At 51.0% G+C, this 23,832-nt stretch overlaps 1 protein-coding gene across 1 annotated transcript; it reads right to left on the bottom strand.

The window, feature by feature from the left end:
* Window positions 1–309: 309 nt before the first annotated feature.
* On the bottom strand, window positions 310–18,599 carry LOC144155885 (endothelin-converting enzyme 1-like). Its single transcript, XM_077687587.1, has 4 exons — window positions 18,150–18,599; window positions 14,205–14,428; window positions 5,418–5,667; window positions 310–1,536 (listed from the first exon to the last, which is right to left on the bottom strand). Exons 1-4 carry the CDS (start codon window positions 18,528–18,530, stop codon window positions 313–315), a joined length of 2,079 nt encoding a protein of 692 aa, XP_077543713.1. The 5' UTR covers window positions 18,531–18,599; the 3' UTR covers window positions 310–312.
* Window positions 18,600–23,832: the final 5,233 nt, after the last annotated feature.

Genomic DNA, 23,832 nt, shown 5'->3' with positions numbered 1-23,832 from the left:
GATGGTTACAAAGCAGCAAACACCTTCAAGCAAACACCTTCAAACACTGCACGAATACACGTACACATGTACACAGGCAGTAGGTCAAATAACACCTGGCATCTTCGAAGCTGTTGCCATTTCATGCGCAGCACCAGAAACTGCACAGTTTGTATTTTGTGGCAGCGTGGAAAACGCTTTGAAGAACCAAATAAAGCGCGAGTAACACACACAGCCAAGGACACAGCCAAGGTTCGAAGAAAGTGCAGTCCTATTTTGAGAACAAAAATTTGAAGCCGCTGTATTCGCTGGCTGAAGGCATGTCATAGCGCCTCACCGGCTGGTCTTGTTCATGGCCGATCGCAGGGAGCAATCGAATGCTTGGGCGAAATCGGACATGTTCATCAGCGGCTCGATGCACCGTTCCCCAGGCAGAGAGTAGCAAATAGGACCCTCGTCATCGTTGGAACACCACTTGAAGCAGCTGCCGGCGAAGAACTGCTCGCCAGTGAAGGTTGTCCCTTGTAGCGCAGCACCGCTGTGCTGCAGTGCCACGCTCTCCAGGTACTCCAGATAGGCCTTGAGCAAGCCGCCGCTGCCAGCGCGGTTCTGAGATAGCGCGTGCGCTCCGTAACGCGCGGCCCCCGTGCACAGCGTTTCGTTGTACAGGCGGCGCACGCTGGCCAGCTGGCGGGAGAACTTTTTACTCGACGCGGGCGTCCACCAGTCGCGTCGCAGCCCGTCCCGGCTGAACAGGGCCTCGTCCGGGTGAAACGCGTGCGTAATCTCGTGTCCGACGTCATGGCCCAGGCTGGCCAAGTTATACGTGGATGGGTAGCAGGCCCCGTAGCATCGCGGGTACAGGATGGCAGCTGGGATTGCTATCACTTGGTACACTGGAACGTAGGAGGCGTTGACCACAGGCTGGAAGCCCGCTTCCTGCGACGTGGGGCTGTGGAGGCGGAGGAACCCCTTGGAAACGTTCAGCTCGGTCTCGTGCAGCGCCAGCGACATGTTCAGGTACGAGCCGCTCAGCTCGGGCACATGCGGGTAGATCCGTCGTAGGGCTTCCTCGTTCCCGGACCCCTGGTCGAGGAAGCCCACGACGGCGCGCAGGATGGCCAGCTTCTCCAGCGCACCGCGCCTTATGTCGCCGTCAGTCCAGGGCAGCGGCGGTATGGTTGCTCTGGCTACGCTCCGGAAGCGGCACAGACTGGCAGTAGCGTTCCGCACGGATCTCGGGGCTAGCCAGCGACGGTTGAAGACGTGGGTGAAGGCGAGGGGCAACGCCGCGTCCGCGTCCGTGTAGCAGCGACCTGTCATGTAGCCGAGGGAACTTTTGTCGGCGTCCCTTCCATCCGTGAACTGCGTCCGTGGAAGGGGACACGACGTCATGGGCTCCAGGTGGCGCACCACCTGCCAACTGACGCAGACCAGCAGACCCGTGGTGCCTTCGTTGTTGCCGACGGGGATCGCCACGAGCCGCAGCAAGCGCTTGTTCAAGACGAACACTTTGTCGCATCTGCCGACCGCCACGAGCAAATGCCTGTTAACGACCTGCGAAGGGGTTACGGGCATCCATGTTTCACTTCACATTTCACTTGACATCTAGAGGCCACTATCTGTACCTCCCAGGAATGTACAACAATTATTTGGGAACCATTTATTAAGTACAATAGGCAGCAGGCAAATATAATTACACGGCAAATTGCAGTGGACGTTGTAATGTTGTCCAGAGTCAGCGTGGCCGTCCGCCAGCGAGGATTTTTTTTTTTCATTTTTTTAGCTTTTAAGTTAACATAAGGAAAAAGTTTGCGACGGGACATTTCGTATTTCCCTTTTTCACCTAAAAGCTCTGCCAGTTCGCAATACCCTCTCCTTTAGACGACACACACACGCCGCACACTCGTAAACTTACGAAGATTAAAACCTTAAATTAAGCAGACGGAGCTATGGAAGTTTACACAACACGTGCCACGCTTAGGGATAAAAGGAGCCCTCCGGAAGTGACTGAAACACTTCATCATTCTTGCCATTAGCAAGCCACAATTTGTTCCAAAAATGAGGACATTCACACAAGTGCGAAATAATTTGTTTTACGTTAGCGCAGTTTATTGGCTACTTCATTCCCACTTCTCGTCGCAGCCGCCGAAAAGAGTAAACTCTAATTCTGATTCCATAACTTATCAGCAAACTACCGCGTTTGTGATTTTACTTCGTTTCACTGCTCTGTTTCGGAGTAAATAGCACGCGCCGTCTGGCACTCGGCCGCCGATAGGCAGGCTCTAGGGTCCCATGATGTAGTCCATTTGCGTGATCAACACGTCCAGCAGCCGGATGTCAGGCCACGGACCCAATATGGATGGAACGACAGCCGGTAATACGTAGTTGCCCATCTTGAGGACGTCCATGCGTACACCCACTGAATTGTTTAACATTATTGCAGGACCTTCAACCCACCGAATATATCCTAGAGTTTACACGCGTAGAATGGTGCCGCCAGTGACATCGTCGTCGGTTAGGGTTTTCCCGGAAGTGCGACACAACACCTTTCTGTTTGTAATCAGCCGCCTATCTTCATTGCCGTGAACAATTAAGGCGCATGAGAGATCGCTGTCACCTCCGGGCGAGGAAGATAGGTGACTGATTACTAGCGGTAAGGGGTTGTGTCCTAATTGTGAGAACAGCCTGGCAGACGACGGTTGCACTGGCAGGACCATTCTGCGCATGCGAACTGTCCGATCTACCCTCACTCGTTTCGCCTCTTTGTATACTTTGACAATGCGCTCACCGAATCGTCAGTCGGCGTTTCCGCGGTATTATTAAAAAGAATTGGCGGCTGTGCATGCAATGTGGCGTCTTCAACGTCTGCTCGAATCCCGTGTGCCCGCTTGCAGCTGTAGAAGCGATCGAAAACTTTCAACGGTCTCCACGTTACGTGTAGTGGTCAACGCACCAACGGACGGCGCGAAGGACACGCTGCCAGTTGATTTCCTCCGACTTTGAGTCAGTTTGGTACGTTCAGCATACCCTGAAAAGCTGAATTGAGCTGCACGTTGGGTCAAGTTCCTTGCAATGAAAAACGTTCCCCCCGATGCTGCCTTTCCCTGCAAGGGATAGCCCCACTCACGGTACGAGGCTAACAGGCGGTTAGCTTAAATGACCAGGATATATCGAATTAGGGCTCTTAGCGTGAACTTAGATTAAGTACCCAATTATAGGTTACATGACTCACAACTGGGTCATTGTTTAGAAGAATCCGCAGATGGTAGCAATATTGTAACAGAAACTCGTACAAATTTCATGCGGCATAAAGGTCTGTACATTGCGATGCCACTTATCCTGAGACTGTAGCAAAAAAAATATATTTCTCCGAGAGAGCCATCGAAGGCATAAAATTTGAAATAAAGCACCTGAATAAGCAAACATGTAAGTGAGCACAGCAGACAAGGGAGAAAGCCGGCCTTTTCTAGGAAGTACGATACGCGGAACGAATGCTTTGCCACTCCCATACGCGAACTGTGCCATGTTGTAGGGGTTACGGACAAAAAAGTAAATGAACACATTACTTTCAAACAAAGGAACGCGTATTGGTCGTGTGCATCCGAATGAAATTAATGCCTTGTCGTAAAAAAACACAATTTATACCCGATGCTTCTTTGCAGTTAACACTGTATTTTTCCCCAATTGCAGGTAAAAGAATTACAACTATCACGGTATACATCAATTGTAGTGTGATGAGAAGAATAAAGACGGACGTGCTAGCGCGCAGAAAATTTTGTAACTTCAGGTATAGTTACGAACAAAACGCAGATGCGTTTATAAAGTGGTACATGACAACTCGGCTTGCTCGGTCATGAACAGAAATATGCATGGCTTCACATTCAGAGCAACAAAAACAATGTTGGGCCTTGTGCCTGGCTTAAGCAGCACGAGTAAGCGATTATTCGAAATTTTAAAACATTTTTAAGCCGTCACTCCACAATGAAAACACTGCGGAGTGACGGCTACATCGCGTCACTCCGCAGTGTACGGCTACTTCACTTACTAATCTATAGTTTAAGAGCTCCACGAAATGTTGTGCATTCAGGCACTATCGTATTTCACTAAGTGCTGCCTCCACTCGGAGAGAAGGACCTACAATATATATTTAAGAATCCTGTAATTCAGCTTCACCGCAATGCACTCGATTGATCAATCCATGCAGCCAGCAATAATGACGTCGAGACTCTTCGGTGTGGGCTGTGGCATCACGCAATGCAAGTATGACGTGTGAATTGAGCAGTGGCAGAGCGCCAATCATGTTTTCTAAGTGAAACTGCGTGTGGCACTCGCAAATAATGAAAAGTACGCTACCTCCATTGCTCAAGAGAACATTATAAAAGCAATGCGTTCTGGCGGTGATGACATATGGACTGCAAACATGGCACATTACGAAGCAACTGGAAAGCAAACTTAGGTTGTCTGAGCCGGCCATGGAACAAAGTATGATAGGAGTAACGCCTAGGGCGGGTACACGAGCTTCCTGGTTAAGGGAACAAACTCCAGTAGAAGATACCATAGTTCAAATTAAGAAAAATAAATGGGCTTGCGCTGACCATGTAGTGAGACGAAATAGCAGAATGGACACCCAGAGACGGGTGTAGGAGAAAGGAAAAGCCATTAACGCGATGGAGAGACAAAATAAGGAAATTGGGAGTCAAAGGCTGGACTCGGGCAGCGCAGCATAGGAGCGGGTGGAGGTCAGTATTAGAAGCCATCGTTCAGCAGTGGACCTAAATATGATGAGGATGTTTATGATGTTGTTGATGATGATTATGATGATGATGCACATTGTCATTCGGCATATTTGCTGTGCTTGCGGCACGGATTGATCACTGGAGAGCATTCCCATGAAAGTTAACCAAGGGATTGCAAGTACTTTCTAAAAAAAGTGGCGGTGAATGGTTCACATCAGCAAACGTGCTTGAATAAGCAACTATTGCTGGAAAAAGTCTCGGCCAGGAGGACCAATGCATACAGTTTGAGTTTTTCAGATACAGAAAATTGCAATTTTTGTTTGCACAAAAATTGTTTTCTTATTTGGGTTACAGCGCCCGGCTTTTAATATTCTTCTAATAGAACTACGACGGAGAACTCTAGAATCGTTGTTTATCTAAAGTACACCCCCTTATTTTGTCGGGGGCGGGACAAGAAGGCAGTGGTGTAGTATGCGCTCTGATGTGGATGAGCCCACTACCGCCCCGGAACCTTTCACACGCTTACACAGTGACGGTTTGAAAGAAATCCGAATTTGGTGCGGGCGAAGGTTGACAAAGGGGCCTATTAGCCCTTGGTTGAATCCACAGCCAGGCTGTGGGCATGCGTGCATTCGTTTGTTAGGTTTGACAAGCTGGTATAGCTCTTATATTTGGAGATGCATGCGCATATATACTTGCCTCTTGAACCGTCCTCTTAGGCGCCGCGGAGCCGTTCAGGGTGGCCGAGGCGCTTCCGAAGTAAGCGAGCACGGGGCCTCTCTCCTGGAGCGCGTTGCGCGTGAGAAACCGCTGGAACATGCACGGGTTGCAGGTGAAGCGCAGGGTGCGGGACCTCGGCCGCTTGACGTGGGTGTCTGCGTTCTGGTGGGACAGCACCGGCACGCACCGGTCCAGCGTCACCAGGACGACCAGGGTCTCCAGCTTGGACCTGCTGCGCATTCAGTGCAGGCACGCCCGCCCCAGGGCAGCAAAAGACCGGTCAGCGCCCATTGGCATCGGGCAGGAAAGCTTTGACTTAGGTTTCTACGTAGCCGCTGCATTTTGCTGTGTGTGACCATTGTACTTTGTCACCCAGTTCATTAAAAATGACAAGTATACACACTAAAATATCCGTCATGGACATAAAACACCGGGAAAGATTTGTCACGAGCGAGGATAAGGGAGGGCGAAAAGGTATACAGCGCCCAAGGATCTAAATACGTCGGAGGTGCAAGTAACACAATAGCGCCTCCTCACTTCCAAGGCGGCTACAACGGGTGAGTGGACGGTACCTTGAACTAAATAGCATACACAAGGTATCTGAAAACAAGTTTGTTTGTAAATTGAACGAACGCCCGGGACAATGCGGGAGAGAATTTGTTATTCCTTCTTGCGTATCTCCGATAATAGATCAAGATATTAAATTGGTTCGATCTTTGGAACCCTTGATTTAATCAGAACTTCCAAAGCCTTTCAAATGAAATTACGTGCGACAGTGTACAAAGTGTAAACGTACGCTCGGCTGTTCAGAGCTTATGAAAAGGCACTGCCGGTTGAATAGCATGAAACCTGCCTCCCGACGGAGGCTGCCAAGCCAATCGCGTTGCTTTTAAGGTATTACGAAATCCGCCTAGTATTCTCGCACTGTCCATGAAGCAACGCAAATTCTGTCGTTTAGTGCTACCCATGGCACGAGTGATTGAATTTACCCTTTCTGTACCACCTTTCGCTATCCTTGCCTCTTTTTTCTTTAGAAGTGGGAAATTGGGCCCCTGCCCTCAGACTATTCGACTGCCACTTCCGTCTGCGCGCTGCTCAGCTCAGCGCTGCCACTTTTCCCTACGTTGCTGGCTGGCCTTCAAACGCACAACTCAATCGAAATGCTAGCTCCTCTGCGCCTTACTTAGGCTGGATCAGTGTGCTGCTGCCTCCCCCCCCCCCTACTCCTCGGGAATTGAAGAGCGGCAGCTTCACATGGAATGGAGATGTGCTTTGCAACCGAAGACCCAGCACAGAGATTCTTTCCTGTCAAGCAGGCACAGGGAACACACTGCTACAACGAAATTCCCGCCATCAAACCACAGGAAAAACATCCCGTTCATAATCGGCTCGAAAGTAGTGGCGGAGGGCATACCCCTCTGGTTCCCTGAGAACTTCATGCGCTTCCGGAAACGTCACGAAAAGCAAACCGGGCAGCCAATCACGCGACACCGCACGAGAAATCAAGCGCACCGGATGTTTTCTGGCCCCCAGTATCGCGACAAAGGGTAACTTCTCTGCCGTTCAGCGATTATTTTAAAGCTATATACCGACCGATTTGCAGCCATCGGTTGCAGAAGAGCACGCATCATCTTCTTACCCGTGCACACACGCAATGTCTGAGCGCATGTGCCTCACAGCGCCTATGGCGGCCGTCTGCTACCCTGCCGACTGCAGGCTGAAGCGCTTTGGCAACAAAACTCTTCCCTATACAATAAAAAGGAAGCACTGAAACGTGCAGAAAAGCCAGTAAATAAACGTTACCCGCACATTTTTGCCATTAGCGGATCAGCTTTAAACAAGACAGTGTAGCGTCTATGGTGGTATATTAGTAGGGTACCCCCCCCCCCTTCCGTAAAATGAAGAGAACCTATACCATCGCAAGAACTGTCGGGCGCAGTTCGGTGCAGCGCTGCCAACCAGGTAGCCAGGTAGCAAATTGGGCGAGTTGGATAGCATTCATGGTGGTCTGTGTCGTGTATTCTCTTCTTTGTGTGTTTTTTCCGTTCGCGCTGACCACCGTGAACGATTAAAGCCGTCATTAGAATTTCCTGTGTTGGGAGGTCTTGGCCGCCTACGAAACTCAGAGGCGGCTGTAGAGATGCTGCAATCGCCGCAAATGAGAGCATCGGCGATAAGCCGCCATAGCAACCGACATCGTAACCCGGTTCGCGATACGCTGAGTTTTGGAGCGGAGACAGAAAAAAAATAACAGCCCAAGTCCTGTGCTAACAGACAATAAATTCTTGAGTTGTTGTTGTTGTTGATGATGATGATGATTAGCGGCTTCCCCTTTGTAACGGGATGGCGTTTCACAGCGGCCTTTGTCGCAACCCACTCTGAAATCACCTAGCCAAAAAAGTACGATATATATATATATATACCTTTATGAAATTTTTGGCCTAGTCTGACTCTAGTTGGCTCCAGTAGGTGCATGCCCTCTACGTCGGTGGCTGATTCTGCTGAAGGTACAGTTAGGGGAGACAACTTTTTTAATTGATTTTGGGCACTCCTTCAGCAACGAAGAGTAATTCCTTATGTCAGCCAGCATACGATTGTACAACGAAATACATCTTCGAGCTTCGAAGACGACAGTGGTTGGCATGCTTTGCTTGACCTCTTGAAAAAAAAAACCAATCCTAAGCGTTATATATTTTAATGGGAGAGGGGGATGAATTCATACAAGTTTGATCCCAGCTGATCTGCGTTTTTCTGTCTCCTCTCACAGACCCACCGGATCCGTGGGACAGATCAGGTTTTTTGCATTGTTTGCCTCTAAATTATCCAAAGGTTTTAAATTTACCCGCATATGGCAACTACAGCATGTACCAAACTGCTACGCCTGGGACGGATCTTCATGTCGGAGAAAAGACCTGCCTGCCGTTTTCTGAGTGTCTGCTTCATTATTAGACGTGGCACCACCACAGGGAGATATTGTCACGGGCCTTGGCAGATTGGCAATCCAAGTGCTAAGCTATGGCCAACCTCTCCTTCAGGGATATGCGCCACTGCCAAGCTGGTACACAGCCTTGGGAGACGACGACGACGCTGCTTGCCTTGCGGACGTGCGCGCTGTTCCGGGGACATTCGATCTGCTTTGCCCACCGGCTTGTATTTGACTGTAATACATTTTATTACGAGCAGTGCCTTCATTGCCACGTCACATCGTGTGGTGGAGGTGCAACTTCCCTACCTCTGTCCCGCCAGTCTTGGCACAACACGGAGCTTCGGTCAGGACGTCACACCCATCGCGGGACGATGCCACCAACCCGTGAGCCTGCATCCCCCAACCCGATAGTCATTGTCTCTCCACCTCGCGACCCCGGCTTTTTCTCTGGCGCTGACGATGAGGACATTGATCAATGGCTCAGCATGTACAAGCGCGTCAGTACCCACAACCGGTGGGATGACACTTTCATGTTGGCAAATTTACCCTTAAATCTGAAAAAACCCGCTCTGGTGTGGTTCCAAACCAACGAGTCCAGGCTGACCAGTTGGGATCAGTGCAAGCAGGAACTGCGCGATTTGTTCGGTAACTCCGTGGCGCGCCAGCTTGCCGCAAAGAAAGACCTCTCCTCTCGAGTTCAGTCATCCACCGAGTCGTACGTCGCCTACATTCTGGACGTTTTGGCGCTCTGCTCAAAAGTAGACCCCAGCATGCCTGAGTCTGACAAGGTTGGGCACATCCTTAAGGGCATTGCGGACGATGCTTTTAATTTGCTGATTTGCAAAGAGTGCTCCTCGGTTGAGGCCGTCTTGAAGGAATGCCGCAGGTTTGAAGAAGCGAAGTGTCGTCGCGTAGCGCACTCGTTCACCCGCCTCCCCCACACCGCGGCAACATCGTCGTGTGCGGATGCGGCAACGCCACCCCGCCCACCGCCGACCGATGACCTGCCGACTCATACCGACCCTCTGACGACGATAGTGCGCCGCGAAATAGAGGCCATGGTTCCGGCTATCCCACCTCAATACGGCCATGCCCGAAATGCCCCGACTGTTGCACTCATCCAGGCAGTCGTGCGTGAAGAAGTTGCCAACCTGGGAATTCACCCTGTGTGTTCTCTGTCGTGCTCGCATGCTCCCGCAAGCTCCTCCACTCCCTTCGCACGGAGCGGAATGCCCAGCCGTTACGACGCCCCACCCCGTTACCGCCGTCGCAGCCCTACCGAATGGCGTACCGCTGACAACCGGCCAATTTGCTTCAATTGTTCGCGCGTCGGGCATGTGTCTCGCTACTGCCGTTACCGCTGGTCGTCGCCGCCGCAGCCAAGGTTTCCTGATAGAAGCTATTCCAGCGATAGGACCCACCAATTCATGCCTGGTTACCAGCAGCGTGACGTTTCTGGCAGTTCCCTGACCACCCGTTTTGGCCGTTCCCCGTCCCCACAACGTCGCCAGTCTCGTTCGCCTCAACCCCGCCGCCCCTCTCCGCCTGCTTCTTACGCCGCTACCTCCCCGGGAAACTAGCTCATGCAGCTCCCGGAGGTGATGCTGCATTTCCGACCTGGCCCGAAAATCCTCTCTTCACTAATACGACGAAACACAATCTCTTGGAAATTGATATTGATGGTATTCGTGTGGACGCCCTGATAGACACCGGTGCGAACATTTCAGTTATGAGCTCGCCCCTTCGCCGCCGCCTGCACAAAGTTATGACGCCTGCTGCCTCCAACATTGTACGAGTCGCCGACGGCCGGACACCAACCGTAGCGGGTCTCTGCACAGCTCGAGTTGGCATCGCAGGACACAAAATACCAGTTCAATTCACCGTCTTGGACGCATGCCCTCATGACATTATTCTGGGCCTCGACTTTCTTACTGACCACGCCGCCCTCATAGACTGCGCCTCAGGCATCCTCCGTCTTGACCTGCCGATTGGTCCTGTTGCCGACATTGAACCTTATCACCGTCTATGCTCTGCCGAACACCTACGATTAGCTCCAAAAGCCATAACATACGTTCCTTTGTCCCCGTGCCCACCTGTCCCGGACGGCGAGTACATGGTTTCCCCTCTTACTGACGTTCTCCTACAGCACAACGTGGCGCTTCCTCATACAGTCGTTACGGTCGCACAAAATCAAATAAGTTTGCCGTTTTTGAATATTGGTCGTTCCTACCAAGTTCTTCCACAGGGAAGGGTCACTGGCCACTGTTTGTCCGCTCGATGGATGCCAGCTCTCTTCTGTGTCCCCTGATGTCCCAAGTCCTCCCGACGGTCCGAAAGATCATCCGCCGACATCCGATGACTTAACAAAGATGATGTCGTCGGACCTTTCCGCCTCACAAGCTCGCCAACTGCACGAACTACTGGCATCCTACCGGGACATCTTTGATTTGGACGACCGTCCGTTAGGCCAGACTTCGGAGGTAACGCATCGCATCAACACCGGCGATGCGGCCCCTATACACCGGCGACCATATCGGGTGTCACAAACGGAACGGGCAATCATTCAAACCGAGGTAGAGAAAATGCTGAACAAGGACGTCATTGAACCTTCTTCAAGTCCGTGGGCATCACCAGTCGTCTTGGTGAAAAAGAAAGATGGTTCGTGGCGCTTCTGCGTTGACTACCGGCATTTGAATAAAATCACTAAGAAGGACGTTTACCCGCTCCCTCGAATAGATGATGCCCTCGATTGCCTTCACGGTGCGTCCTATTTCTCGTCGATCGACCTACGATCTGGCTATTGGCAGATTGCTGTTGACGCCATGGATCGCGAAAAGACCGCTTTCGTTAAGCCGGACGGCTTGTACCAATTCAAGGTCATGCCGTTCGGTCTTTGTAATGCACCTGCGACCTTCGAAAGGATGATCGACTCACTTTTGCGCGGTTTCAAGTGGTCGACGTGCATCTGCTACTTGGATGACGTCATCGTGTTTGCCCCAACATTCGGGACACATCTTCAACGTCTGTCGGACATCCTTGCGGTCTTCCGCCGTGCCGGGCTCCAGCTCAACGCGTCCAAATGCCATTTCGGCGGCCAACAACTTAAGATCCTGGGACATGTAGTGGACGCTGCTGGTGTGCGACCTGACCCTGACAAGGTGCGCGCCGTCAAAGAGTTTCCTGTCCCTCGATCTGCGAAGGACGTTCGCAGCTTTGTTGGCCTATACTCTTACTTCCGCCGCTTCATCGAGAACTTCGCTGACATAGCCCGCCCGCTCACGGATCTTCTGAAGAACGATACCTCGTTCTCGTGGGGCTCCGCACAAGCTACGGCTTTTTCCTCGCTCATTAACCGTCTGACCAGTTGTCCGATTTTGGCCCATTTCGATGATACGGCACCGACAGAAGTTCGTACTGATGCAAGTGGGCATGGCATAGGAGCTGTCTTGATCCAGCGACAAGCAGGTGGCACCAGAGTGATAGCGTATGCCAGTCGCCTTTTGAACCACGCCGAACGCAACTATTCTATCACTGAGCGTGAATGCCTCGCACTTGTATGGGCTGTCAGCAAGTTCCGTCCGTACTTGTACGGCAAAACATTCGCTGTAGTTACGGATCACCATGCGTTATGCTGGCTTTCCACTCTGAAGGACCCCACTGGACGACTTGGTCGTTGGGCATTACGGCTACAGGAATACGACTATTCGGTCGTCTACAAGTCTGGTCGCATGCACAGGGACGCGGACTGCCTGTCTCGTCACCCTGTTGACCCCCCTGACCCTCGAGACAATGACGACGACCCCGGCGTATTCGCTCTGTCGGACTTGCTCAACATTGCAGACCATCAGCGCCGTGATCCGTCGCTTTACAAGATCATCCAACGCCTCAGCTCCAAGCCGGCCGACCCTTCTACGCGTGAATTTATGCTTCGTGATGGCATCTTGTTCCGCCGAAACTTCCGCGAGGACGGGCCTGACGAGCTACTTGCACTGCCTCAGCATCTCCGCTCTGACGTCCTCCGCGAGCTTCACGACGCGCCCACAGCTGGTCACCTTGGCGTGGCTCGGACTTACGACCGCGTGCGTCGGCGCTTTTACTGGCCGGGCCTATACCGGTCCGTGAGGCGATACGTCACGGCTTGTGATCTATGCCAACGCCGAAAAACACCTCGTTTGCTTCCAGCCGGCACCCTTCAACCAATTGATGTTCCCACAGAACCATTCTACCGTGTAGGAGTGGACCTTCTCGGCCCTTTCCCCTTGTCCCGGTCGGGCAACAAGTGGATTGCTGTCGCCACGGATTATGCTACGCGTTACGCTATCACGCGTGCCCTCCCCACCAGCTGTGCCACAGACGTAGCCGACTTCCTCCTACATGATGTAATCTTGCACCACGGGGCCCCTCGTCAACTGCTTACGGATCGTGGGCGGTACTTCTTGTCCCAAGTTATTGATGACCTCCTCCGTTCCTGCCGTACGAAGCACAATCTTACAACCGCCTATCATCCGCAAACAAACGGACTGACTGAACGCTTCAACAAGACGCTCACGGATATGCTGGCCATGTACGTGTCCGCCGACCACCGCGACTGGGACGTACCATTACCCTACGTTACGTTTGCGTATAATTCTTCTCGCCTCGACGCTGCCGGCTACTCCCCTTTCTTTCTTCTTTTTGGGCGAGAGCCTGCCTTACCATTGGACACCGTGTTGCCTAACTCGGGGACATTCACAACCGAATACGCGCGGGACGCGGTAGCGCACGCTGATTTGGCCCGACAGGTTGCCCGCGCCAGGATATCTACGGCACAAACTGCCCAGAAAGACCGCTATGACCAGCAGCATCGCGATGTGTACTTCGCCCCTGGCACTTTGGTACTCCTGTGGACCCCATCGCGCCACGTCGGCCTGTCTGAAAAACTGCTGTGTTGTTTCACGGGCCCTTACCGCATCCTACGCATGGTAACTCCCGTGACCTACGAAATTGGACCCCTCACGCCTTCGCCGTCATCTCATTCAACGTCGCAACTTGTGCACGTCTCCCGTCTGAAGCCGTACCACTCCCGCGATCCAGGCTGCTTCTAACCTTGTTCCGTTGTTTGCACCGGGTCGGTGCTCTCGCCGCCGGAGGTTATGTCACGGGCCTTGGCAGATTGGCAATCCAAGTGCTAAGCTATGGCCAACCTCTCCTTCAGGGATATGCGCCACTGCCAAGCTGGTACACAGCCTTGGGAGACGACGACGACGCTGCTTGCCTTGCGGACGTGCGCGCTGTTCCGGGGACATTCGATCTGCTTTGCCCACCGGCTTGTATTTGACTGTAATACATTTTATTACGAGCAGTGCCTTCATTGCCACGTCACAATATTCATTTCCTTGTCCGGAATAGGCTATCACACGGCGCTGCTATTTAGCCGTGCAAATAGTCGTCTAGTGCGTTAGAACGTGATATATTCAAAGGAGATTGTTACGAGTGGGGAGTGATAGCTGTGCATAACCAATTGAACACCGAATTGCGAATAAGAATAATCGATGCACACCCGTGCTTTGACTTATCTGCGACCGACCTGAACACAACCGTTACCGCCTGTCTCCACGTTCAATGTATTTTGACAGGTGCTGGATCAGCGACATCCGCGTGGCGAGCAATGCGGAATAACATTCGGAAAACATGTTTGTTGAAAGCAAGGCACTCGTCGTTTGCTTGGCTTCCTCGCTTTCCACTCTCGCAATTTAAGCAAACGTTCATGCGAGCTACGTTTCCACCGTTCTAGTGGCTCGGGAAAACTAAACACGGTGGGGCGATATCCGAGAGAAATTGGAGGTGATTGTGGTCTGTACGGCCACGCAGACTTCTTTGGTGTATACCTGGAATACGACACCCGACAGCTGAGGTTGAAGAGTCCCAGGAAGCTGTGCAGGTCTACGTGCACGTCGTGCAGGAAATAGGCCAGCTGGGCACACCTCTGGAATAGCCGGGACGACTGGTGAGACGAACTCGCCGCCGGCGCTTCCTCCAGCGCCAGGCTCACCACGGCGGCACAGGCCAGGCGCTGCTGCAACGCCTGCAAGAGAGGCGATTATTTTGGCCCCCCTCCTCCTCCCGAGCGCTTACGCCTGGGGCACAGGAAGGCGACGCCTTTACTCTAATGCTCACGCCAATGGAATCCTCGCAATGGTTCAGTTTCACGGCGCTGAGTATTCGTGGGATCGTCTTAAGCCTGGATACATTGACTGACTAAACAAAGTTCCCTTTATTTACGCAATTTTACCTCGTGATTTTTCATCATCATCATCATCACCATCCAATGGTGGTGCAGTGTGGGAGTCGTCTTTGTACTGTCAATCCACTCTACCTTGTGTCAGACCAATCCATTCTTGGCTCTTGTATACCTGTATTATTTTGCTGGTGTGCTCCACCTGTTTATCTTCCCTCCGCCTCACATGTCCTACCATCTATTGTTTAGCGCGGTGGTTTGTCGACGAACAATGTAGTAGTTCATTGATATCATATGGTACAGTGCCATTGATATTCCTTACCGAAACCTCAATGTTTAGTAGATATAGGAATTATGCGCGCTTGAAAGATACGCTCAAATTCAAACGCAAATCGGCCAAAAGCAGCGTAATGTCTACCTGAGAGGGTTATGAGGCGCAGGGAGCGTCGATCAGCGGAGCGGCGATCGTTACCTTATTTGTGCCGGCTGAGCCGACACAAGAGGGATTACGGCGAGGCGCAAAATCCTGCACCCCTCCGTCAAACGACGACGACGGTTGAACGCGCTTTCCTGTGACGTATTCTGTGGTGATCGTCTATGCTTTCCAAACCGCTTCGACCATATCGAAATGGAGCAATCGGATAGACGCCGACTTCATCGCGTGATGGACCCTGATTCGATTTCGAATTTTGGGCCATCGCGAGCGTTTTTTTTTTTTACCTTCGGAGTTTTCGCGTTACAGACGCATCAGTCAGAACACTAAGGTTCGCAGAAGAGTTTGTTGTTCTGCCTGTTGGGCCCGTTGGGCCTTTTCCTCAAAACTGAAAAGCGCTAACCAAAGAACACGTGCACAACCCGCCATGCCACAAAATTCCCGAAGTGCACCAAAAATGTTATCTACCGCACACCGCTGAAGTGAGATAAATTGTTTATAGGGCAGACGGGACGCTGTGTGAATATTCGTTTAAAAGAACATGAAACTTCGGTCCCGTCAGGCGGAGGGGCAAACTTGCCTGCCCATTGCCGAGGTTGTGGAAGCACCCCTATCTTTGACAAAACTAAAATAATTGATAGGGAAGCCACAAAGCGCGAGAGAAGCTGATTGAAGCTTATCGAATGCGAAAGCACGATAAGTGCGTGATAAGTGCGTGAGTGTGCCCTCACTAACGGTATCCGGCAAAGAAGTTGAATATTTGAAAAGAGCCGATTATGAATGGCGTCATCAGCTTGTAATTTTACTTTAGTTTTTACGGAGCATGCGCTGACATTGTTTTTCCTTCCAAATTTTATTAATTAAACTGTTGCTGGCACCCGCGTGTGTGTTGCCGTACTCTCTACTCGTGTACGCGTCTTGAAGGCTGAGCTCCACCGTTCTTCAAACTAAGCTTCGCTTTAATTTTTACAGCGTAATGACATGGACTAGGCTTGGTAACAAATGGGGTCAGACCCTATTTTTCATCGTTTGAAATCCCAACCATGTCCTTCACCCCTTTTTCTTTTAACGAACAGCTTCGCTAAACAAAATTGTCTAACTACCAGCTTTTACTGCTTGTATTCGAACTTTATAAATCAGAATAACATCTTGGTGAATCAACTCACTTAAATGCTGACCCATTTTTTGCCAAGAAGGGAGTAGCCATTGGCGAAGACGTAGTCACGTTAACGCCCCCTACCCCGCCCCTTACCCACTCGACACCAACGATGTTTATCAGCTCCCTTTTTTCAAAATGCACCCAGACCGCTTCAGAGTGTATCTAATCAAATTCTTTTTTTACCCTATAACAGACCGCTTCAGAGTGTATCTAATCAAATTCTTTTTTTCAGCCTATAACAGCTACATACAGATGCTGTATTTTTTTTCTAATGGAGGCGAAAAGTGAAAATGTCTGTTTGCTCGAGATTTGGGCGCACGTTAAAGAACCCCGGGCGGTCAAAATTATTCCGGAGCCCTCCACTACGGGGCGCCTCATCTCCTGTGCAGTGTAAGCGCGTTAAACACCATATCAATCAATCAATCAATCAATCAATCAATCAATCAATCAATCAATCAATCAATCAATCAATCAATCAATCAATCAATCAATCAATCAATCAATCAATCAACAAATCAATCAACAAATCAATCAACCAACCAACAAATCAATCATACAATCAAATGGTTTATTTTCATGTTTCTAAGCTAACTGATACGTGAAATCAGGACACGGCCGATGAAAATTTCCCCAATCCACGCAGCGAAGTTGCCTGGACAGCGAAGCTGCCAAACGTGGGCAAGACACGAAACACGGTTGACAGCGGTGAATTCCCAACGCCTGCTAGAATCAAGGTGAGATTAATTCGTCTCTAATTTCTCGATTACGCGCGCTTCTCAGTTAAGGGGCTGGATGACGCTCGAGGGGACTACAGTTTTATCCTAGCAGACAGTCACGGGACTGTCGGTATCACGGCGGCTTCGTGACGTGGCTTGAACCGCCTTAGGGGCGGCGTCTTCATGTATTAAAGCCAACAATTCATTGAAGGCGGCTTCATGTATTTGTATAAAAGTGAGAGTAATCGTTATTCATGCTACGCACCGCCGAGAACACTACGGATCCCTATGAGCAGTTCAACGACATTAAAATCCTAGGCTACCCAAGCACTTAATTACGAGTTGTGAATGCGACAGAATGTCCAATGGGACGGCGCAAGGGAGAGCTCCTCCTCCTCTTGCGCTGCAAGTAGTAACTGTTGCGCCGCTGCGCGAGATCCACGAGGCGCGTGTTGATTTGCCGCCGAACACCGCGCTCACATCCACAGCTGCACTCCCTGTTTTCCACGTGGGGCTGCCTCTCCGCGCCGTCCTTTATTTGTGTTTTTATTAAAGCGAACGAAGCTCGTGCTATGGAACGCTTCGCAAGCGGTCACGCCAGAGCTGGTCCTCGGCTTTACAGACCGTCACGCCGGCTCTCCCACTTCAAGGGCCATTGATGCTTTCGCATTCACATTTTTTTTTTTGGGGGGGGGGGGGGGGGGGGGTAGTTTGATAAAACACAATCTAAAACCTTTTCCTGAACTGGCCATACTCTTCCCATGGCAGCCCACGTAGTGACAACGGACCGGAACCGGCAGCGCAAACTCTGGATCCATCGTGAGCACGCGCTATTCTGGGCTCGCGACTCGAGGCCGAGGGCTCGTGCAGCCCTGGGCAGTCGTGATTCTTTTACCATTTCTGTCTAACGTCTGCGAACGCCGCGAGAGAAAATAAGCTCACGTGTGGCTGCTATGTCAAATGAGTTCTCTTTGCGTTTCGGGGAAGGTGGCGGACAAGGCGCATGAGTATTACTCCTGAGTATTAGTACAGCGTGAATGAGAGCAAAATAAGCATGCATGCCTGCTCCTATAGCGGCACGCCCGACCTGCCGTCATTATTGTTTTCTCATTCATTCCTTCCGAAGAATTACACCGATTTGTTTTTGCTCTGCTGACACGCGTCTCTCCAAAGCGAATAAGCCGAGATGACATTTGAAATTCGCTGCCGAATGTCGCAGCATTGGGCTCGTTTTGGAAATACCAGAACTGATCGACGCACCTCGGAATAGTTGGCGGCGCCCGGGTTCTTCTTTTTCCAGCCCTTGGACACGAAGTCGTAGTAGTCCTGGCAGGGGTCTCCCTTGGCGTTGGTTGGGTTGCGCGGCAAGCTTGTGCTGGGCTGCCGACGGCCAGGATCGTAGCAGCCATTCGCGTACGCCCGCACGACCTGCGCCGTTCCATAACCCGCTCCCAGCATCAGCAGTGCCATGAACGATACGAAGGCCCAGTAACCATGCCGCAGCAAGTGCGCCGTGCCGAGGCTACCTCGGCTGGGCGTAATCACGTCGTGGCACTCGTGGTTCGATGCCAACAATGACATCGAAGGCGAAACTACGCTGGACTTGACGCTAGAGGCTGTCGAGGGTGCGCCGCCTTTCATCCTTGGTTACAAAAGCGGAAATCGCGTCTTCTGTGGCAAGAGGAACACGCAAGAATGGCGGCGACCCGATTGGAACGCTACGGGGAGTCGTATGTGCCCTCAGGGGATTGGCGCGTGCCCGCGCTGGTTGCTGATGATGATACTGCATACAGATGAAACATGACCAGCCAAGCAAGACTGTTTAACTTAAAAATGACTTCAGACAAATATTTAAATGCTTTCTTCTTGGAAGGGACGCTGATAATTTTGAAGCGGCAGCTTCAAAATTATCAGCGTTAGGACGACACAAGTTGAGGACATATTCATCATCATCATCACCAACATCCTATTTACGAGGACTGCAGGACGAAGGCTTCTCCCATTGACCTTCACCCGCTCCTGTCCTGCGCTTCCCGAGTCCATTCTTTGCTTCGAATATTGTTCTTTTATCCCTCCAATGAGATGCTGGCCTTCCCCTTCTTCTCGATTCGTCTATGCATGTCCATTCTGTTAGCCTGGGGGTCCACTCATCATTAGTTCGTCTCACAGTCAAAATTGCGAGGTTGAGGACTGCCTTATATGTTGTCCTGATAATGGTGTGTTTTATCGCCTGCTTTGATGCGGGTGAATTTGTGGTACAGTAGGCTCTGCAATATTCGGGTCATGATCAGTGGTCTGCACCAATCTTATTGTTTCTTTTTCTTTTTCTTGCTCTGCTCTTGATTGGGCGTCTTCTTTGGGGGCACTTGGTTAAAGATTTTCTTTTTTTTTTGGCGACTGTGAGTTTGGCACAACCGCTTGGCTCTGGAGCGTTGAGAATTCTTATGTGACTGCTCTCTTGGAGGACATCCGTACCTGTTTTTACGGTCATTTTTAACTTGGCCGCGTGACGCCATCTCTCGTTTGCCAAACCGAGCTTGCAGCTGATACAAAACCATGGGAATATTGAAAAGTATTCTGAAAACTTATAGTGGGCTTAATTTTTTTTCTTTTCTGGTTGCAATGTGTGCCTTCCTTGATTTCGGAGTTACTGGCATAATTGCGTTTTGCCCCTGTTTTAGATAGGTCACCCAATGTTGGTGTCGGCATAAGTTCCGGTGGAAACACGCTGCAGTGGCGCAGTGGGTAAGGCGTTGCGTTGCTTGGATTTCCGGACGTGAGTTCGATATCCGGCCGCGGCGGCCGTTGTCCTGATGGAAGGAGGAAACGAAAACGGTAGTGTGTCGAGATTTGAATGCACGGTAGAGATCCTGAGGTAGTGTAATTATTCTGGAGACCTTATACGGTGCGCCTCCTATAGCCCACGTGTAGCTTTGTCGCATTATATATAGGAAATTTGTATTTTTTTTTATTCTCTGTCGGAAACACGCTGTGGTGTGAGGGCGTAAGTTGCCGGCACGGCTGGCGACCGTGCCTGCCGAGGGTGCTTACACCGACTGGACATGGAACAAACTTTACGGCGCAAGCACGGCACCTGCTGAAATCGCTTGTCCTTTCTTCCTTATCTGGCGTTGTATCATTGCCGTTCTTTCCAAACTTCAGTTGGCGTTGCGACACATTCCGGTTCAGCGAAGGCCTCGAATTTTGTAGCCTCTGTCGTAGCTTCCGGGTGGCAGCGGATACGTATTTCCGTGGACACTTGATGAGCGCGGCTGATAGCGGACGGCTAGGAGCCATGGCGGAATAAAATAAAAAAAATGAGTCAAATAACGCTATCGCGTTAATAAGTCGTTTAAAGATATTGGAAATGTTTTTGAGCGTGCCTACGAAAATGCCGCCTTCAGAGTAAACCGGTGCACGGAGCGTCAGCTATAGTTTAACAAAACTTGTTGCTGAGCGAGTTATTTCATCCTCGAGGGGAAAAAAAAAAGAAAACGTGCCCCGCACGGGGCACCTTGAGCAATCTTGGTGACGGTACTGGCGATACCGCGGACCCCGAGCCCCCAAACATAAGCTGGATCCAACCGTGGCGATGTGTTTATAGGTGGAGGGTTAGAAACCACGAACGGTGGCCGTAGGAGCCCAGGTCAAGCTCCGGCGGATGGGCTCCCTGTCTGTTTACCAGGCAGGGAGCTCCGGGACCTCTTTGACCATCAGGGTAAAGTCAAAGAAGAAAGTACCCCCGTCCCCTGCTTCTATACTATGATATATGGCATCCTCTGGTTCCTGACCTGGTTCCTCCCCCGCCCCCCCCCCCCCCTGGGTTGCCTCAGGCAGCCCAACCCGCCACCACGCCGCTTGCTGAGGCAGCAGCGGTTGTGGTGCCAACCTCTTCCGTTGGGACCAGTGCCGCTCCCGCCGCTCCCGCCGCTGCCTCCCCGTCCTCCAGTGCGTTGGAGGGTGTCGAGGGGATGGACATCGGGGGCCCCGCATCGGCTCCCACCGTCACCGCACCGCCCGTGCCACCTCTGGTGCCCCGGACGCCCTCGGTGGTGGCGGCTCAAACGAAGGGCTCCCGAGGGGGGGCCAAGTCCGGGGGGCCCGGTCCGTCGGGCACCCCCAGGACATCTGATGACGAAATGGACGTCGCGCCATTCCTGCCTGCAACGCAGCGCAAGGAGCGGCCTCCGACGGCCAAGCCAGTAGAAAGGCCTAAAAAGCCTAATCCAAGAGTAACAGCCCCGAAAGACGACACATGAACACACGAACACACACACTCCAGTCATTCTTAAATTTAAATAATGGGAACAGAAAACGTCATCCAATGGAACTGCAGAGGCCTCCTTAAAAATCTTGACGATGTGTATGAGATTCTGCATGCCAGTCAGCCAAGTATCATGTGTCTGCAGGAAACCCACCTCAATCCTAAACAAACAAATTTCTTAAATAGGTACATGGTATTCAGAAAGGACAGGGTTGGCTGCACCCACTCTTCAGGAGGTGTGGCCATTATCGCCCGGAAATCATTAGCATGCCACACTCTCTCTTTAAACACTGTCCTCGAGGCTGTAGCGATCCGTACGAAAATATTTAATAGGTTGATAACGGTATGCTCCATCTACATTCCTCCTGATCATGCACTTTCGAGCTCTGATTTCGAGGCGCTGGTCGACCAACTTCCCGAACCATACATACTAACAGGCGACCTTAATGCGCACAACTCTCTTTGGGGCTCCTCCAGAACGGATGCCCGAGGTCGCCTGATAGAGAAGTTTCTTACATCCTCCGGAGCATGCCTCTTCAACAAAAAACAGCCTACATTCCATAACTTAGGACACAATACATACTCGCATCTTGACTTGGCGATTGGTTCCGCAGTTATTTTTCCATGTCTTGGGTGGGGTGTGGGCACAGACCCATATGGTAGTGACCATTTCCCCACTTCATTAACGTATATAGGTATAGGCCCGAGCAGTGCATCTTCCCATAAAAAGTTTAATGAATCAAAAGCAAACTGGAGCACATTCACACAAACATCTCAACTACACCACACATCCATAAAACACCTACACGTGGAGGAAGCCGCCCAACTCGTAACGGCGCACATCCTCGACACCGCCGAAAAGTCCATTCCCCAGGCCTCCAGTGGGTCCCGCACCCCAAGGAGGCCCTGGTGGAATGAGGACTGCAGGCGGGCGCGAGAGGCCCAGAACAAGGCGTGGGGTGTCCTTCGCCGGTACCCCACGTCAGATAACCTCATTTCTTTTAAACGGGCAAAGGCTTTTGGGAAGCGAGTGCGTCGTGAGGCGAAAAGGGAGAGTTGGCGCACCTTCCCAACTTCCATCAACTCATACACTGACACACACAAAGTCTGGACACGAATACGAAAACTAAAAGGACAACAGACACACAGCCTGCCCCTGGTTAGTACAACAGGGGACACACTGAAAGACCAGGCTAACACACTTGCACAACACTTCGAACACGTGTCCAGTTCAGCACACTACACAAACACTTTCATGAAACACAAAACATCTGTAGAAAAGAAGTCCCTGCGTGATAACAACAAGTCGCACACTTCTTACAATTCTCCTTTTTCAATTCATGAGCTGAAGGTTGCTCTGAGCACATGTAGGCCTTCAGCTCCAGGTGCAGACAAAATCACATACACCATGATACAACACCTACACCCAGACACTCTTGAAACACTCCTACATCTATACAACAACATATGGCTTTCGGGGCACATTCCTCGCTCTTGGAGGGAGGCCATAGTGGTGGCTTTCCTGAAGGAAGGAAAGGACCCTTCCTCTCCCGCTAGCTATCGGCCCATCGCCCTCACAAGCTGCCTGTGCAAGCTCCTCGAGAAGATGATAAACAGCATACTCGTGTACTTTCTTGAGTACAATGGTCTTCTCGAGAGCTGCCAGGCAGGCTTCAGGGCGGGGCGGTCCACCAACGACCAACTCGTCGCGCTCGAGTCCTATATAAGGGATGCTTTCCTCCACAAACAATATTGTATGACGGTATTCTTTGATCTGGAAAAAGCGTACGATACCGCGTGGCGGTATGGCATCCTAAGTGACCTCAAGTCCTTCGGCATAACAGGTGACATGATGAACACACTTGCCAGCTACTTGTCTCAAAGAACCTTTCGTGTGCGAGTTGGAACTGCACTCTCCAGGGTTCATGTGCAGGAAAACGGCGTGCCGCAAGGTGGAGTTTTAAGTTGCACCCTTTTTATTGTGAAAATGAATTCTCTTCGGAAGGCGCTACCACCGTCGAATTTATGTTCAATTTATGTAGACGACGTACAGTTATCTTTTAAGTATTGTAACTTGTCTATCTGCGAGCGGTAAGTCCAGCTTGGTGTGAACAAGCTTGCCGGCTGGGCAGATAGCAACGGTTTTAAATTTAATCCAGGAAAGTGCACTTGTGTTTTGTTTTCCAAGAGGCGTGGCGTTCGGGCGGATCCAGACATTCAACTCCACGGTGTCTCTATTCCTGTAAAAAAGGAACACAAGTTCTTAGGTATTATTTTTGACGAAAAGCTCACATTCATCCCACACATAAAACAACTAAAACATAAATGCTTAAAGACAATGAATATCGTGAAGGTTCTGTCGCACATCTCTTTTGGTGCTGACAAACAACTTCTTTTACGTGTTTTTACCAGCTTGATAGGTTCACGATTGGACTATGGTAGCGTTGTTTATGGGTCAGCAAGTAAAACATCCCTCAAAATGCTGGACCCAGTGCTCCATCTCAGGGCTCCGTCTGGCGTGTGGCGCCTTCCGCACTAGCCCGGTCGAAAGCCTCTATGTGCAGTGCAACAAATGGAACCTACAACGTCAGCGAGCATACACAGATCTCCTTTATGCTTTTAAAATTTCATCCATGCCTCGCCATCCTTTTAAATCAGTTTTTCATGATACGTCCATGA

The sequence above is a fragment of the Haemaphysalis longicornis genome, unplaced genomic scaffold (assembly GCF_048455015.1).
Source record: "Haemaphysalis longicornis isolate Haplotype H1 unplaced genomic scaffold, Haemaphysalis longicornis Haplotype H1 scaffold_1, whole genome shotgun sequence".
In the NCBI taxonomy this organism is placed as follows: domain Eukaryota; kingdom Metazoa; phylum Arthropoda; class Arachnida; order Ixodida; family Ixodidae; genus Haemaphysalis; species Haemaphysalis longicornis.
Note: the sequence above shows the minus strand (reverse complement) of the source record. Positions and strands in the feature narration are given on the sequence as shown.